Consider the following 20,513-nt stretch of genomic DNA (forward strand, 5'->3'; position numbering starts at 1 on the left):
TTATAATAATAATAATAATAATGGCTTTATTAAACCTGGCAGAGTTAAGACCGTGAGGCCTTCTCTTACACTCAACCAGGGAGAAGAGTTCGAGGCAGAAGAAGGTATCAGATGATAAACGACATTAAGATATATGGATCATATGAGGAGACAAAGAGGAAGGCAGTAAATAGATAAGATTGGAGAGAGCTGGATTTGCAAAGGCCTGCCCTTTCTCCGGAACATTGAATGAATGAACCTGTGCTTATGTTAATTGGCTTGTTCTCATGAAAGAACGGCATTGTTCAATAATGCACATTGTCGTTTACGTTGATGGTTTATTGTGAATCATAAATACAATTTCAAATTTATTCAGAATTTAAGATTTGAAATTATACATATGAAATAGATACCGGAAATGAGCATATGCTCGTGCTCGGCTACAGTCCACTAGTCTACATAAATTTAACAGAGTTCAGTTATAATGTTGGTGATAGAATATAATAATAATAATAATAATAATAATAATAATAATAATAATAATAATAATAATAATAATAGAATAACCGTGACGGAGATGATACGAAGATAGTAATACAAATTAATTTAATAATAATAATAATAATAATAATAATATATATATAATAATAGTAATGAAACAAAAATATTTACAATAATAAAATAAATACTAGGACGGATAAATTAAAATATGAAACCACTTAGCTAGAGTTAACACAACTTAAATAAGCATATAATAATCAGGAAAAGATTGAACTCGAAAATCAACAGAAACGTTCGTTGCATCGCAGACGATAGTATTGACATTGTATTATGTATTATTGGTAGCAGTTTTGTAGTCATTAAAATTTTATTAAAGTAGCCATAATTTTACATATTTATCATGTTATTTCTTATTTATACTCATTGCGCTCCTCTTCGGTTCACAAATTTTTTAAAATTTTATTGTATCGTCTTTTTACATTGATTGTATTATTTTATTTCTATTTCTACTGTTTTAATTATATTCTATAGTCTGATGTATTATTCTGTATCATATGTTCTGTTACGATCTATTTGAGGTTCTGGCTGATATGTTTCAGAGGAAGAATAATGCAATAGAAGAGGAAAGGAACTGGCCACCCTAGTCCGTTATCTCATGGTCTAGTTGCCTCATAAGTGATGTCTTCTTGGTATCACTTATGAGCTTCAGACCTGTCTTCGGACATTTGACTAAACAACATGTTCTGTTCTGGATTATTATATAAATTTGTACTTGACCATGTTATAGCATCTTTCGATACATTTGAAATTTGTAATTTGAAAATTTGAAATCTCGTTCCAGTATTTGAAATGTTTCACCCATCTCCTAACACTGCTGGCGTCCTTGTACACATCTCCGTATGCATGCTGAAGCCTGAGGTGAATTTCACCAGAAGATTTTTTCTCTTAAATAAGGAATTCAATGACAGTGTGCTGTCGAAGCGAATCATTGTTGTAGACCAATTTGCAAACTGCCTATGATCCAGTGTTGCCAAAATATAAATAGTATCCCCGTCGTCTAACACCTGGAAATCCGTTAGAATCCGTCAAAATAAAAAAAGAAGTAAATAAGACCCACTTAATATACCTATATATAAGTAAAAAGCAAATTTTATCACAACTTGCTTATGAATCTTGATTAAAATAATAATTATTCAATCTGTTATTTGGTTACGAGGATGTCTGAAACAGGAGATTCCTTAGCATAGTACGGCACGGGCAGGGGTTTTTAAAGAAAAAGTTAAACAATTAAAAACGACAGCAGCTAAAAAAATCAAAAGGTGATTCTCATTCGATCTCAAATTTTGTTAATACTACTGTATCTTCTTTTTATATTGATTGTATTATTTCATTTCTGTTTCTCTTGTTTGTAATTATATTCTTTATTCTGTATATTTAAATTGAAATAAATAAATGAAATAAATAAAAGTTGTAAATCGTAATTTCCGCTACAAAATCAGTCACGCGTCAAAGCCATTTTTTTTTTCCGTCCGCTACATTTAAATTCCGTCACTTTTGACGGAATTTCCGTCCAGTTGGCAGCACTGCTGTGATCACGTGTTAGCAGCTACCAACGTCACAACATTTCAACACTAGAGTTAGAAAGTTTCTAACTCGTTGGTAGTGTAAAGTCTGTTGATTACAACCAAGCAGTCGTTTTTGTTACATTGTTGAAAATGGAATTGTAACAGATGGTTGCTCATGACTTCCAGTATGACCCTTTGTAGAATGAACAGTACACGTTTCCCCAAAATGATATTTAACTAGATTGCAAGAGAAAAATCGGCAGACCCAGGTTACGATGGATGAATGATGTAAACGGCGCTTTGGTCAAAGCCCACGGCCATTTAGATCGCAGAGCTTTGAGTTTGACTATGATAATTAAGTTTTGGTTATTCGTTAATAGTTAATAAATTTGAAGGTATGAGTTTTGTTTGGTAGAAGTTTTATATTGTTGAAGAGGCGTGTTCCAGTTTTGTAAAGATATGCATATTAAGAATATAGGTATATATTGCAAGTATATATAGGTTTTAGTCTCGAATATATTATCCTTTGCCCATTCTGGATACATTACAGTTATATGTGTACATCAATTTTGTTGGGTCTATCGTTATTTTATTGTTATTGTTATCCGTTAAGAAGTTTTAGCTTGAACTATAATATCAAAGCGAGTTTTAATAGTACAGTATGCAACGAGCCTATAATGGTAGTAATTAAGACGCACGTATGTTTTCATACGAGCGTCTTAATTACCATTATATGCAAGTTTCATACGACTTTTTATGCTCGACCATATTCAAAATTAGGTCTTCTTATGGTTATGTGCGAACTGACCTGAATTGTGATGTGCGCAGACGCGAAAATATTGATTTTTTCCGAGGCCGAATGTCATTGACCTTGACAGAGAATAAGATGAACATTAGTCTGATATAACCTGGAAATTGATTTAGAATTGAAAAACGAGATGACAAATTCAATTTATTTCAATATTATTTTACAATTAATGCTAATTATTATAGTAACAGAACATAACCTTCTGCGACAGTATTGGATTTCCATCCTGCGTGACTTTTCGCTAATTGTCTTTCGATTGCATATCCGAGAGTAATCGATACTTGCGGTCTTATAACGGTACAAAGCTGACTTGCCATTGGCTGAATACCTGAACTTTAATGAATAGGTGTACTTTAATGACATGCATTAAAGGACTGCTACCAGGTGTATAATTGCTACATTTCGGCATGGTCGAGCATAAAGATATTTAGGTACAAAGTTTATTTAATTTGGATATTTGCTATTATAGCAGGCACTGATTTATTCGCTATTTTGGAACTCAGTTCATTTGTAGGAGCTATGTTTTCCAAGTAGTCATATTACTAGTGATATTTAAGTATTCTCCTTACTGTAGGGTTATATAATCTCATAAGCAACGGTAGGATTGCTGCAAGTATTTCTTCCACACTGAAGCAACATGTCACGTGAACTGAAAATAGTACAATCATAATAGCATGATGAACTTGCAACAAATAATTTTATTTTAAGTTTAGTTATTTAAATTAATACTACCATGCATTGACTTAATCGTGTTAATATGCGAACTGGATCATACATAAGTGAGAGAACTACAGGTAACCAAGTTATTACAAACTGCTGTAGGCTCGTCGTTAACTAGTCAGTTTCTAATTAAAAATATAAGTTAACTGGACAAATATTGTTACCGCGTGGAAAGTACATATACGTAAGTTACTATACACCCACAGTTCTTTGAAAATGTAAAGTTCTCAGGCAGTGCATAAATTATTTAGTAAATCATACAGTATATACAGAAGATTGTAACTACAAAAACCATTATCAGACTTGTGATTACATTATATGTAGTAATAATAATAATAATAATAATAATTATTATTATTATTATTATTATTATTATTATTATAAAAATAATATATATGGATCATATCCGGAAACAAAGAGTAAGACTGAAAATAGAAAAGACTGGAGAATGCTGGTTTGCAGTGATAGTCCTGCCCTTGGACAGAAAACTAGGAATGGATGAAATTCAGTTAATAACATTGCAACAAATAAGCCCTTTCTTGCAGAAAATAATTTCGAACAAAATGTCACGAAAGTGATTAATTATGAGTTATAACCAGGGAAAGGATTTATATGTAAATACATATTTACTTATAAAGCTAATATAATTTATATTTTGCATTATCTTTATGTTTCACAATGTGTAGGGTTGAAAAATCCTACTTTTATTTTCCATATTTTTCCATATTTTAGAGTTTAGTACATATTTTCGTTAATTTCCATATATTTTCCATATTTCATATAAAACAGTCCATATTATATTAGGTTTAACAATAAAACAAAACAAAATTCCATTAACTTTTAAAAATACATTTCAACAATAGAGATTTAAACACATGTTCAGTAATCCCTTTAACATCAGAGTTATTTGAAAATTAGCAGTCCTATCAACAATGGGAAAGTAAGTTACAAAACTGTATTAATTTAATTTAAAATTTTTAACAGACTTCAGTTGTGCAGCTCAACAGTTAAATGCCAGTCAGAGTACACATAGGTTCAGTTTTGTAAATCATACTATAAAGACGGTAAATATGCCAAAAGTACGTCATTCAGTCAATTTAAAATCAAAACTAACAAGTTACATTTCAGAATTTAAAGAAGATGGTTTATCAACTGACAATAAAATATTATTTTGTAATTTGTGTCAGTGTGCAGTATCATCTACACAAAAGTTCCTGGTGCAACAACACATTACAACTACTAAACATCAGGCCAACAAACAACTAAATTCCAAGCAGAGACAATTGTTTTTAACACAACCAACAACATCGAATGTAAGATCTGAGTTTAACATCGACCTGTGCCGTTCTCTCATCTCTGCTGATATTCCTCTCTACAAACTAAAGAATAAGGTCTTCAGGGAATTCCTTGAAAAATATACTCAACATACAATCCCGGATGAGTCAACACTTAGGAAGACGTATGCTCCATCCATCTACGATGAGACAATACAGAAGATAAGAGATGAAATTAAAGATAGTTCAATTTGGGTTTCCATTGATGAGACTCCCGACAAAGAAGGTAGACTTGTTGGTAATGTAGTTATCGGTTTGTTAAGTGAACAATATTCTGAACGAATTCTTTTACATTGTGATGTTCTAGAAAAGTGCAATAACAAAACTATAGTTAAACTGTTCAACGAAGCTATGGGTATCCTGTGGCCAAAGGGTATTATGTACGATAATGTGTTATTCTTTATTAGCGATGCTGCCCCTTATATGGTCAAAGCTGGACAAGCATTATCTGTTGTATATCCTAAATTGACTCATTTTACTTGTGTGGCGCATGCATTTCATCGTGTGGCAGAAGTGGTCAGAGACAATTTCCCTAAAGTAGATTTGTTGATTTCATCAGTGAAAAAAGTATTTCTCAAAGCTCCCAGTAGAGTTAACGTGTTGAAAGAAATGTACCCTGAAATTCCATTGCCACCAAAGCCAATTTTAACTAGATGGGGTACATGGCTAGAAGCAGTTGAATATTATGCCGAACATATAGACTCTATTAACAATGTTCTCCTTGCATTGGACTCTGAAGATGCAGTCTCAATTGATACTGCGAAAACAGTTACCTGTGACATAAGTGTGAAGAATGACTTAGCTCACATTCAGCATACATTTTCATGCATCATAAAAACGCTCAAAAGTCTCCAAAATAGGCACCTTTCACTATCTGAAAGTTTTGAAATTATAAATAGTACTGTGGAACAACTGAATCGTGGTAGAGGTAAAGTTGCAGATGCAGTAAGAGCTAAGGTGGACACTGTACTTTCAAAAAACCCTGGATATGAAGAACTACAAAAGGTTGTTGCTGTGATGAGTGGTGAATCAACAGTGAAGATTAACTTGGACTTATCCCCAGCAGACATTGTGAAATTGAATTATGTACCAGTTACTTCTTGTGACGTCGAACGCTCTTTTAGTCAGTATAAATCTATCCTCAGAGACAATAGAAGAAGATTCACTTTTCAGCACTTGAAAGAAATGTTTGTAACCTATTCTTATGGTAACAGACAATAAAAATTGTGTTTTGTTGAAACTACATTGGAAGATAAGGTACGTCCATTATATTTTTTGTTTAGTTTGATTAAAATGTACCAATATTTAACGTACATAGTCATTTTTTTATAATTTTAAGTCCATATTTAATTCCATATTTTGGTAAAAATCCATATTTAATTCCATATTTTGGTAAAAATAACTACATATATATTTACATATTTCATATATTTTTAGTCCATATAAATCCGTTCCCTGGTTATAACCGTTAGATTACAGGAGTCGATCCTTCGCTTAGGGCACGAATGCTCTAACGACTGAGCTACCCCAGGCATCATACATGACACCGTCACAATTCTTCCCTTTATATCCACACTACTGAAATGTGCTGAGAAGACGCCAGATCCCAACTTGCAAATGCACTGTGTATGTGCCAAATATCTATTGTGTGTAGAGAAACTCAGTTTAGTGTATCTTTCAATAAAATGCCTAGTATTCATATCTGTACTAAAAATGTTCCTTGTTCTTCTGCAACACATTACTGGTTTCAGACGTGTTGAGAAATTTAAGATAAAGTGTTTAGTATTTACCTCTTTCACCTTGTAGAGAAAGACTACTAGACCTTCTATTCCTCTCTACCAAGACATTATAACCACAATTTCACGAATACAATTAAAATTACAGTAACAATAGAATCTAAATAGTAAAAAAACTGACTCATTAAATAGACACTAGACAGTTTCTTGTGGAAATTAAGAACAAACAAGGAATTAGTCCCTGAATTAGAAATTAAACTCACAATAATTGTATAGGCATGAAATCACTGTAGATTGAAGTATTTTAAGCTAGAATAATACAATTCTTTACGAGAAGTCATGTCTGAGCCTGTCTTAAATATTGGCCAAGTTCTGATAACTAAGTTTGAGTTTAAATTGAATATTATTTGGATGGCCCTTATGTTAGCAGTAAGAGAATCTAGAAGTCTTGTCAGCCTGATTGACGCAGTTGGTATACCGCTGGCGTTCTACGCCCGAGGTTGCGGGTTCGATCCCGGTCCTTGTCGAACGCATTTAAGTGTGCTTAAATGCGACAGGCTCATGTCAGTACATTTACTGGCATGTAATAGAACTCCTGCGGGACAATATTCTGGCACATCGGCGACGCTGATATAACCTCGGCAGTTGCGAGCGTCGTTAAATAAAACCTAGGCCTAAATTTTCTTTTTCTACGGGTCTTAGCAGGGATTTGTGGTAGAAGATTGAGTACGAGTTAATGAATGCGATGCCAATGCATCGTAGCAACTTGTAATACCTGTTTCTCAACAGGACAGTTTCTGTAATCACTGTCGGTTACGTAACCTTTTATTTCAGTTGTGATGGATGTGATCAAAATGGAACCTGCAGTTGATCCTCTCGACTTACAAATACATGATAGCATATACGAAATGGATGAAAATGATCTTTTATCACAGGTAACTCATAGGTCTTACTATATATTTTGTTTATTTGTCTACCAGTGCCAGAAAAGCTCTCATTTCAACATTTCACACTTTATATCCAGTAGACTAATTTAGAATCCAATGCAGTTGCTGTTTGGTATGTGGCGTCATGAATTGGTCTGACATTATGAAGTGTGCGTTGGTTCTACTCTCCTCGTGAGAAGAAATTTTGACAGGAACATAAGCTAGTTAATGTTACCACTACTCACCCTGCATAACGATCAAGTAATGCAGAGTCACAGTTGTGAATGTAATCCGTCCACGGCTCCACTGTGGTTCTGTTTGGTACCTCTGTACCGGCTATTCCATATGAAATCGATCTGTAAAAAACCTCGCATTTTTTTATACTCTAATTTTTTCCCTATTTATACAAAGTGCTGAGGAGAGTGCATTTGCAGAAATATATGATCGAAAGTCAAACGGTTTTCATGTTGCTGACCGACAAATTTAGCGTATTTTAGAAAAACAAGCCTCTTTCAGCGCTCAAAACTCTGGAACCATTTACTGCAGAACATTGAACGGGAGCTCATTCTGAAGCTGACATTTGGTAGGTTATGATAAGAAGTAATCCTTATTTTTATTGTATACAGAGAGACAGATAAGAAAAATCTAAATTTCGAAATTTCCATAAAAAGTAAGAAAAACTGTTTACTTGTCAATATAAACTATAACTTCTCATCATCAAAATAAACTATGATTTTGATCATTGGCTGAAAGGGTTTCGGAGCCACAACAGTTTAAATTTGCTAATTTTATGAAAATACAATAAATTAAAATATTTTAAATTTAAACACTATGAAGTTCTGATGCCTCAAACTTTGCACAAAGCATTGTATTATAGTTGTCTACGGACAGAAAAAGTTTCATTGTAGTTAAAAATTATAAGGTCAATTTTCTCTATATTTCGGTCGATTTGAGATGGAATAGCCCGTATGAAACTTAGATGAATCTTGGATTTTGTGTGAGAGAGATTTTGCTCTGTACCCCATAACATTTTGTTCTGTATAATAATTTCTAAGACATAATTATATTCAGCCTGGGTGCTTCCTCATGTCCTACAACAGTAAACTTCTTTTACTCACTTGATCAGTATTTATGGAGCACATGCTATGACTTCTTGATAAGTAAAACTGTGACCTTAGTTAAATTAAATTATGTGGAAATCTTACAAGCACATTGATTTGAGATCTGCTTCTGTTATTGACGTGCACATTATGATACAGGTTAGCTCGCAGTTCTACTCGAGAGGGATGTTTGAAAGCTTAAATCAGTTAGGAAATTATTAAATATGTTGTAACATCACAAAATATCCGAGCAGGATAAATGTAGATATGAAATAAGGACAAAGTTAAAGGGTAAGCAAACATCACCGAAATTATTTCTTCGTGTGTTACAACATTGATACAGTTGAAAATATAAAAGAAAGAATATAAGTTATGAAATGCATTTTCTACTGACATTGTTAATGGCTGTATAGAGAAATTATTTGTTAGGAATTTTTATTTTTTTTTTATTTCATTTATTATATTTCATAGTCCCGCGCCGTGGCGTCGCAGTCTAAGGCATCCTGCCTAGGACTCGCGTTACGGAATGCGCGCTGGTTCGAGTCCTGATGGGGGAACAAATTTTCTCATGAAATTTCGGCCAGTGTATGGGACCGGTGCCCACCCAGCATCGTGATGCACTTGGAGAGCTATGATAGGTAGCGAAATCGGGTTGCGAATACCAGCTATAACGACTGAGGGGATCATCGTGCTAACCACACGATATCTCCATTCTGGTTGGATGATCGTCCACCTCTGCTTCGGCATGTGGGCGTGTGGCCAGCAGCTGGCCAGTCGGTCTACGCCCTTCACGGGCTGTAGCGCCACAGATTATTATTATTACTATTATTATTATTATTATCATTATTATTATATTCCATAGATCGTACATTAGCATTGAAGCTTTAATATATGAAACAAGTCAAAATGTTACAAGAATTCAATTACAATTTTACAAATTTGTTATAAGTTTTAATGTTTTTACAAATTTTGCAATTTTCTACTATTTCTTTTTTAACTTTATGGCGAAAAGTAGTGAGATGATGTTAGGCCGAGGATTCACCAAAAGATTACCTGGCATTTGCCTTATAGTTGGGGAAAACCCCGGAGAAAACCCAATCAGGAAATCAGACCAAACGGGGGTGATGTGAAATGAGGCAGAGAACTCGCCATAGATTATACGACATCAGTCCCATGGCTGTGGAAAACTTTGGAAGAAACCAATCAATGAGACCAAACGGGGATCCAACCCAAGCCCAAGCGCAGCTCCGGATCTGGAGGCCAGCGAGTCTGCTGACTGAGCTACATTGATGGCTCTACTAAAAATATTTAGTACACAGCCAGTCAGATTATTGAATTTACAAACTCAAACGATTATTCATCAGTTGGACTATAAAATATAATACATAGCAAGTAAATTGATTCAATTTAAGGCATAAACAATTAAATCATTTGAGATACTGGTATACAGAAATTGACAATACATACCATGCAAATTACTTGAAATTGTTGACACTATCATAGGTACTGTATAACAACATTGCACAATAAAGACAATTATTTATAAGTGTATTCCAATTCATTAAGGGATTCCCTTTATTATAGAGGATTAATGATTTTGTACTATACTGTTGTATTGTATATATTTCTGTTACAGGAGATATTATTCCATTGATATTTTTAATGAATTGACTTTGTAAATTTTGAGGGTTAAGGAGCTTGTAATGATGAATTTGAGATAAATCATAATATTGTCGCGAGCTTCCTGAAGGCAAAAAAAGTTGTACATTTTATGATGAGGTTATATATTTTCATTGTTTTGATCTATTAATGTTTTGTACAATCCTACTTTGGTATTGTCCTGAGTAATCATCATCATATTCCAGGCATGAAATTAGGCCATTGTTGGCCTGTTTCGGTTCCAGCTATACAGGATCCAATAGACGTTTCTGTGGACGTCCAGGTCGTGTCGTCCTTGAGGCTGGTATTTTAGCATTTCTTGGGGTGTCCGGCCAGCTTCCATACGTGATATGTGTTCAAGCCATCTGTTTCTGTATTCTGTAATTTTTTCTTCTAATAGTTGCGTGTTGAGTTCCTGCAGTATATCCTCGTTCCTCTCGTGGTCCAGAAGTGTGTATCCTGCAGTTCGTCGCAGATATTTCATTTCAGCTGCTCTTAATCTGTCGATAACTCTTTGTTTCAGAACCCAAATTTCGCTTCCATAGAGGAGGGTTGGTAGTGCAAGGGTTTTTTATAGCTTTATTCTGGAATGTTTCTGTACTGAACTTGGTTTTAGGGTATGGTTTAGCAGTCCTAATATTTGTAAAAATTTGTTAATTTTTCTGCTTACATCATTCTCTCCTTCGTATGATATATTACATGCTACGTGTGAAAAGGAATTTATCTGTTCTAAAATCACATTTTCAACAACAACGATTCTTCGAATTGTGTTTGTACCTTCAAATGTCATTATTTAGGTTTTTCTCTGGTGAAATCTTCATGCTATGTTCTTCTATGATTTTATTTAGTTTAAATATACCCATCTGTAAATTGTCTTCGGAGTTTGGAACAAATACTTGGTCGTTCGCGAAAAGAACTGTGTTTAGTCTGATGGAACTTGTAATTTGAATTCCTAATTTGTACTCCTCACACCAAAGGCGTATTATTTCATCCATGTATATATTGAAGAGACTTGGTGACAATGGGCAACCTTGTCGTACCCCTCGATTTATGGATCTATAGTTAGAAGTAAAATTATTATTATTATCCTGAGTAATAAAATACAATATTCGAAAATACATTTACTCGCATTTCCTAGAATATAAATCAGATTATTTTTACACATCTTGCACTACGTAAGTTATTTTCATAAATAACACCTGGACTGTTATTAGTTACTGCCGGTGTTGTTTAAGATCATGTTCCTGTTCTGCCTTCAATTGTTTTCTCTAATTTGCCCCAGTGTTCAAAGTTAGCCATTGACTGACATGCAAAACGAGATTGGTGGCTGGTACACATGAAAACGTCTTTGAAATAGCTGACAATATTATTCTTGATGTATTTTTGTTCCATAGCAAAGGAATTTATCGCATCTGGAGATGACGGCCATGAAGACAGAAAGCGTGGACCAGAGTTATGATATCAAATCAGAGATAAAGGTTGAAGACGACAGTCCAGAGACTATTGGCTTTCATATGGTGAAATCTGAAGTTGAGGTAAGTGGTTTTGTGTCAATATTTTTATATACCAGTAGTGATTTAAGTATGTCAGACCTATTAACAGTCTCGATTTTTATTGACGTTTTTCCCTTTTTCCATAGCGTTCACAAATACATGGGTTGGATAAAAAGTAATGGCAACAGTTCGATATTTCTGATATGGCTTTACTCACAAGGGTACAACATTTACGTATCTTAAATATAGTCGCCCCCCTTATTTATCACCTTTCGCCAAATGTTTGGAAGGTGTCGTACATCATCAGCGCGTCCATCTTTGTTGATGTTCCATATTGACCGTCCTGTAGCACGGATAAGTTCATCTCTGGTATTGTACCGTTTCCCTCGCAGTGGTTCTTTCACTTTGGCGAAGAGATTGTAATCACATGGATCATATCGGGTGAGTACGGAGGATGTTCCAGAATCTCCCATTGCAAGCAACGCAGAAGGTCCTTGACAGCAGCAGCGGTATGACTCTTTGCATTGTCATGAAGAATGATGGGGTTCTGTACCCCCAAGTGTCGTCGTTTTCTCCTGAGGGCTGGACGAAGGTGGTGCTGCAGGAACCTGCAGTAGTAGTCCGCGTTTGCCGTCTGCCTTGGAGGTACAGCGTGGTGCAGTATTGTCCCATCAATGTCATACGCCACAATGAACAGCACTTCCAACAAGGCCTTCCCGAAACGCTTTAACCCATCTTGCCACTGTGCGATATGGCAACGCTGCATTGCCACATGCTTCACGCAGTCCCTGAAAACATTCTTGTGCACTACGACCTCGTGTCACTTCAATTTTGATCCAGGAACGTTGCTCTAGTTTTGTAAACATGATCTTAGGGCGCTCGCACTATCCCTATCAAAGTCAACGTTCTACACACTGCAGTAGATTGGCAGAGTACTGTCGCCGCTGGCTACACTAACTCATCTAACAGTCCTTGTTCATGTCCATACAGCTGGCAGCTCTCGAACGCACCAACGTCACGTGACAGCAGTGTTGCCATTACTTTTTATCCAACCTGTGTAGGCAGTTTTCATTTTAGATTTGATATATAATAATTGGTACCTATCTCGAATAGACGGAGAAAATTGTGCCTACAGTATTTGAGGAACAAGTTGAGACAAAATTTTGAACAGAGACAGCATATGTACTTATCTTGTGTCTCGCACAGCTGCTGTTGTCATTGGTGCTATCCCTTCCGTCATGTCCGTGGTAACCTCCTCCTCTCTAGAGTGTTCGCATTCTTCGCCTCCTCGCTTTCTGTCTCTCCTATGTCGATTACAAACCGATCATGGACTCTGTCAGTGAAACCATCTTTCCCTCAACTAAACCTTTTCTCCTTTCCTACACTTTCGCACGTTTTTCTCCAGTTTCCTGGTAGGTATCACTTTTGATAATGCTGATTGAAAGAGAAGTGTTACGTCACTGGGTATGAATATTGCATTATGTTTGGCTACATCTTTCTACATTCCTATTATTAACTTGCACCCTCTCAACCGGTTGCCTGGAAAAGGACACAGTGAGTAGCAATCTCAAGATTTTCCTCAAATACTATAGGAATGTTGTTGTTATTATTATTATATTATTATTATTGCTATTACCATTACTATTTTCATTGCTGTTATAATTATTGTTATTACTATTATTATTATTATTATTATTATTATTATTATTATTATTATTATTATTATTATTATTATTATTAAAGAGGTGCGTGCATTTGGTTATATACAAATCTGTAAATATATCCCACACTGTTAAGTGACACATCTGCTTCCCCTGGCAACTTGCACATTGTTTATTATATATTCAGATTTATTCTGTAATCTTATAAAATCCACATTTACACCGTATTCTACGGAGTTCGATCTGCCATAATTGAGGACCGTTTTTGCAAAACTTGCTAACTGCAAAATTTGCAAAATTGAGATTTTGATGGATTCGTTAGCATAAGGCAGACCTCTACATGATGTTCAAAGCGTCTTAGTAAAATTGGGTTATTTCTCTTCATTGTAGTGTGTCAAAGTGTGATCGTTTTTTCAAAACTTGCTTTCTGCTATAGGCGAGAGTTACAGGAAAACTTGCTCACTATAGTGTTTTGTCTCTCCTGTAAAATTTATTTTTTTCAGTTAGCAAGTTTTGCAAAAGCGGTCCTCAATTATCTCTGTGTGCCACGAAAGCAGTCTCTTCAATTGTTTTACTAACTTTCACAATGACGACAAATTCTTGTTTCAATTCATTTGTCGTTATAAATCGTCTGAACCCGCAGGAACACTCTGTATTATAAATTAATTTGTAAATGTGTGGCAAAACCTTTATTTTCTGCTATGTTATGTCAAAATATGAAATCGTGTTAAGGAGTGTATATTTTGACTTATTGAAACTTTCAACAGTGTAATATATTAACGTTTATTTACTTCGATTTTCTTGCAAATTCTCATTACGTTTTCTGCAGATCATGTATACATGACGTGCACATATTTACAGGCTTGGAACTTGATATCAATGCGATATAATACAAGCAAATAATCTTAAAGATGTCTCAAGGAAGTAAGTGAATGCATTTCGGAGCATCTAATTGTATTTTGTGTAAAAGACATTACAATCTTGCAGAAAGATTAGATTAGATTAGATTAGATTCACTAGGTTTGAATAGTGAGGTTTGTGACATAGGAAACCAATGAACTTTATTGCCAGTTAATGTTCTCTTCATTATTTACTCACTTTTCCAGGAAGATATGTTCGATGTGGACAAAGTTAAGCAGGAACAGAAGGTGGAAGTATCTTCAGAAGAGGATGAAGTGTTGACTGAGAGGTGAGTGTACTGTGCTGGTTTTGCTTCTTCGTTTCTTCTTAATTTCATTTAATGACGAAGTAGGATATAAATTTTATTATGAATGATAGTGTTTTTATCTACTATAGGCTACTAAAATTATCATTATTATGAGAAGTAATACAATACAATTCCTACTATATCTGCTGCTTTATCATTCTGTTGTCCTTCGAGAACCATGATCTCTTTTGCTGTACGATCACATCGGGTGTACGTCATTGAGTGCGAAAGGATTAAAAATGCATCAGTTGAACACGGAGTCAGTTTTGTGTATACATCAGTTGAGCGTTGAATCAGTTTTGGGTAGACATCAGTTAAGCACACTGGTCAGTTTTCCCTATGCTTAGAAATGGCATGTAGCACGTGATAAAATTTGTCTCCAGTGTATGACTACGCTGGTTCTAGAGAAATTTTGTTTTAATGTATGGTAACATGTTGATCATAGAGAATTTTTGTTTTGATGTATGGTAACACTGAGCACTTGTCTCTTGTTTTTTTTTTCACCGCTACTTGTATTTCTTTTATGCTCGACCATGCCGAAATGTAGTAATTATACACCTGGTAGCAGCCCTTTAACGGTATTATTAAAGTACACCTATTCATTAAAGTTCAGGTGTTCCACCAATCAGAAAATACCATTGAAGCAATATGAAAGCGCAAGTATCGATTATTCTCGGATATACAATCGAAAGACAACAATAAATCAATAAATCGCCTATATTTGAAATAAAGTCAGTTTTGTTACTATAATAATTAGCGTTAATTGTAAATAATATTCAAATAAATTCAATTTGTCGTCTCGTTTTTCAATGTCAAGGTCAATCTCGACATTTGTTTCTCGGAAAAAGTCAATGCTTTCGCGTCTGCGCACATGTCACAGATTACGAGATATTGCACAAGGTCAATTCCGCTCCTCTGTCAGATGAGAATAACATGAATACTTATGTATAATTTCAAGTTAGAAATATGGTCGATCATATAAAGTCGTATGAAACTTGACTATAATGGTAATTAAGACGCTTGTATGAAAATTATGCAATGAGCTTGCGCTCATTTCATTAACATACTCGCGTCTTAATTACTACCATTATAGGCTCGTTGCATAATGTACTATTAACGGTCACCACTACTTATTTGTAATTTCAACAGTGCAGTAATGGATTGTGACAGTGTACTGCAACATCTATATGTGGATAAATAAATAAATAAACAAACAAACAAAGAAACAAACAAACTTATGATTCAGGGTTCATGATCAATATGTATAGGCCTAACTAGACTAATAAATTAGCCAGCCGTGGGTTGATCTTGTTGGAGAACATGCTACCTATTATTTATTTATTAGATACCGATAGGCTCCTTTCTATAATTGATAGCATTCCCTTTATTATTGACGAATGACTTATAAATGCAATGTAATTTTACTACCTTTGCGCATTATATTTTGCGTGGTTAGTTATGTCCTGTGGTCTAAAAGTACCGGTAATATAATTTTCGATTCTCTAAAACTTAACAGGTCTATACTGATTATCACATATTTATTTGAGTTAAGAATTTGATATAAGAACTTGCGTAATCAAGGTGCATGTATTTACGTCTTGTGATCTAAGAGTAATGTATGTTAATATAATTTTCGATTCTCTGAAACCTAACAATATGCTGATTAACTTAAAATTATACATTCTATAATGTGTATTGTGTAGGCCTATTTATGGATGAATGAGCATGTTTTGTATCAATTGCTGCGTACGTATTTTCTTTCCTTTAATGCTCAGACCCGTATCAATGAAACTTCGAATATATTTATTTCGTCCTAATTTTACGTTAAACATCGAAAATGGACATAATCTGTCAATTTTAGATCATTACAGCTTTAAATTGCGTGGTTTACGTACTGCTATTATGCATCTGCTCTCCAATATCATGACGGCAAGCGCAGCGTTCAGCATTCCCCGGTTTCCTCGTTCTGCGCAGCCGAGACTGTAGGGGCTTGCGCAATTTACAGTCTTTAAAAGGCTAATGCAAAGAAAATATATCAAATATTTTATTGCTTTAACAATTGACATATAACTTTAGATCACTATTGCCTATGAAGTCAGAATTCATAAAAAAATTTTATTCCTCACAAGACTGCGAAAGTTAGAATTAATTCTCAGTTGAGTTGGAACTTACAATCATGAAACAAGTGTCATAACTCATGTTTTCTTTTAAGTGTGGTAAAAGTATATTCTTATAAAGTCAGATATACGTCGAAATACTGTGTAAATCACAGACAATTTTGTTACGTTTGTGGTTAATTAACTTTGAAGGCACACAACTGACTTTTACTGCACAAGTTAAAAGAGATTACGAGTGTTCTTTTGTTTGCAAAATAGACGTTTTAACAGAAAATGTGTTTAATTTTGGTGAACAGTGTAATTATTAAAATATATTACAATTATGAGCCCTTGGTTACACTTCATCTCTATGAAAACAGCAAATCATTATCATCTTCCATTTCAGAAATATTTGAGGTGTAAATTTTAAACGATTATACTTGTGTGCATATATACACACTGTTTTTAAAATAATAATAGTCTCCAAAGTCACCAGAACCAGGGTCACTTTAGATAGAGAGATTTCTTAAGAAAAAAAGAAAACTAATGTTATTAAACATGACATTTTCCACATTGAATTTGTTGTAGAGATGAAAAACAAAATGATAAGACAATTCTAATACTTCCAACACAACTCATGATTTATTACAACAATGTTTCTCTCATGGTAATGTACTTTCTGGTGACATAGTTTGTTTTGGCTTGAATTTTCATTATTCACTGGATATTTATTGCGACTATTTTATTGACTCAGTATATATTTTCGTCAGGATTGCAGCTACTAGCGACAGGATAGTATCATCGAAATTTGATGGTATTGCATATGAAGAGAACGAACCTGTTTATCAGATTTCCAAGAATCCAGGTTTCTCAGAAAGACCTGCATGGACTCATGAAGATGAGAAGCAATTGGAATCCGAAATCGGTAGAAACTCCATTTCGGCAAAACTAAACGGGCATTTACGCAAAAAAGGAAACAACAAACCTTACAAATGTGATGTTTGTTTTAAGTGTTTCTCGGATTCGTATTCTCTAAAAAGACATGAACCCGTGCACACAGGCGAGACACCTTTCAAATGCGATCAATGTGGGAAATGTTTCTCGCGTTCGAGTAACCTAAAAAGCCATGAACGGCTTCACACAGGCGAGAAACATTTCCAATGTGGTGTTTGTGGTAAGCGTTACTCGCTGATTGGTAATCTAAACCAGCATGAACGCTTGCATTCAGATGAGACACCTTTCAAATGTGGTATTTGTGGTAAATGTTTTTCGACTTCCACTTGCCTAAAAAGACATGAACGACTTCACACAGGTGAAAAACCTTTCCAATGCGGTATTTGTGGTAAGTGTTACTCGGATTCGAGTAATCTGAGTCAGCACGAACACAGGCATACAGGCAAGAAACCTTTCAGGTGTGATATTTGTGGTAAGTGTTTTACTACTTCGAGTTGCCTAAAAAGACATGAACCCGTTCACACTGGCGACAAACTTTTCAAATGCAATCATTGTGAGAAGTGCTTCTCGCGTTCCAGTTCCCTTAAAAGACATGAACCTGTGCACTTAAGTGACAATTCTTTCAAATGTGGTGTTTGTGGTAAGTGTTTCTCTGAGTCAACTACTCTAAGCCAGCATCAACGCCTGCACACAGATGAGAAACCTTTCAGATGTGATGTTTGTGGTTTATGTTTATCGGATTCAATTTCGCTAAAAAGACATGAACACCGGCACACCAGCGCGAAACCCTTCAAATGCAATAGTTGTGGCAAGTGTTTCTCGCGTTCGAATTATCTAAAATGCCATGAACTCGTGCACACAGGGGAGAAGCCTTTCAGATGCGATGTATGTGGCGAATGTTTCTCTTATTCAGTTTCTCTAAAACGTCATGAACGCGTGCACACAGGTGGGAAACTTTTCAGATGCAGTAATTGTGGGAAGATTTTCTCGTGTTCAAGTAATCTAAAAAGCCATGAAGTCGTCCATACAGGTGAGAAACGTTTCCAGTGCGGTGTTTGTGGGAAGTGCTTCTCGATTTCAAGTTCACTTAAAAAACATAAACGTTTGCACACAGGCGAGAAACCTTTCAGATGTGCTGTTTGTGGTAAGTGCTTCTCGGATTCAGGTCACATGAAAAGACATGAACGCTTGAGACACAAGCGACAAACCTTTCAAATGCAGTCACTGCGGGAACAGTGTGTAGTTTTCGATGCACCTCAAAAGTTATGAACTTTTGCACATTGGTGAGAAGCAGTTCAAATGCGATATTTGTGCTGTTACTCGGATTCAAGTTTCCTAAAATTACATGAACGCTGCTATCAAGCGGAAAGCCTTTTAAACGTGACTTTTCTTGGAAATCGTTTTATCATTTTGGAGTGTCCCTGAGAGCTATGAACACGTGCACACAGTCGAATTCAATTGTGATTTGTCTTGAAATCTAGTAACCTAAATCTTCAAGAATGCCGGAACGCAAGTGAAATGCCTTTAAAATGAAGTCTTTTTGGCAAGTGTATCTCGAATTCTAGTGGCCTAAGAATACAAGCTCTCGAGCACACACGCGAGAAAACTTTGGAATGTTATTTTGTGATTATATATTTCTCGCAATCGACTAGTCAAATAGAAAATGAACCCCTGCACAGAAATTCCAGAAACTTTCAGTTCGATTTTCGTGGTGTTTCTCGGCGACGAGTAACGTTAAAAACCATTAACGTCTACATAAATATGAGACACCTTTCAAATGGAAAGTTTGTGGGAAGTGTTTTTCGATGTTCAGTAGCCTTCTAAATATAATTTCTGTCAAAAGTGATTCTGATAGGACTAACTTATTTAATCGTGTAATTACAAGGCATGATGATTGAAAATACAATTATTTGCAGTTCCATCATTTATTTGTGAGATATTTTCAATACATCTTTTTACTGGCATATTGTATTATCATCATTGTTTGCTTTCTAAATGAACGATCTTCGCTGTTAATTTGAAGCCAAGTCAATGTAGAGCGATGAACAGCAATGCAGATAGCTGAACCGTGAAGGGATTGTAATAATGTTGAAGACAGATGCCATACGAGTTCCGTGGGGTTCTGCGTAAGACTTCAACTTGTTTAGCGGAGCACTAGGGAGTATATGGCAATATTAGTTCCTTTTTTAATTTACGGGAATATGTAAAAATAAAAACAGGAAGTGATCATAAGTGCACAGGAGAAATCACTTACAACAATAAGAATCACAGTGATTAAGACAATGTTATTAATAATGATGGCGATAAAAATGGTAATAATGTTATTAATTGTGATAATAATGATAAAATAATGATAATGAAGTTAACGAGGATGAAGATGATACTAATGATGATATAATAACGTAGGTAATGATGAAATAATAATTATTATAATAATTGGTACTATAATCATTATAACCAGGTCCCGGACTTTTATGACCTAAAAATATCTGAAAAAAATTACCTATAAAATGAGATAATAAAAAAACAATAATAGTGATTACGACAATGTTAATAATAATGACAGTGATAAAAATACTAATTATATTAATATAATACATCACATATTCATATGTATGAGATCTCGCCCACCTCATTGAATATTACACGACTACTATGAAGTAGCCAATATGTATTATTGCTATTTAATACGAAACAAATTCTTACCGGCACCGGGAATGGAACCCAGGACCTCTCAGCTCTGCGCTCTGAACGCTCTTTCCAACTGAGCTCTG

General features: G+C 34.9%; 1 protein-coding gene across 1 annotated transcript; it reads left to right on the forward strand.

The window, feature by feature from the left end:
• The first annotated feature begins 7,477 nt into the window (after window positions 1-7,477).
• Window positions 7,478-19,008, forward strand: LOC138691452 (uncharacterized). The gene is made up of 5 exons (XM_069813381.1): window positions 7,478-7,578; window positions 11,723-11,863; window positions 14,589-14,671; window positions 17,556-17,710; window positions 18,854-19,008. Exons 1-5 carry the CDS (start codon window positions 7,483-7,485, stop codon window positions 19,006-19,008), a joined length of 630 nt encoding a protein of 209 aa, XP_069669482.1. The 5' UTR covers window positions 7,478-7,482.
• Window positions 19,009-20,513: the final 1,505 nt, after the last annotated feature.

This window comes from Periplaneta americana, chromosome 16, assembly GCF_040183065.1.
Source record: "Periplaneta americana isolate PAMFEO1 chromosome 16, P.americana_PAMFEO1_priV1, whole genome shotgun sequence".
In the NCBI taxonomy this organism is placed as follows: Eukaryota; Metazoa; Arthropoda; class Insecta; order Blattodea; family Blattidae; genus Periplaneta; species Periplaneta americana.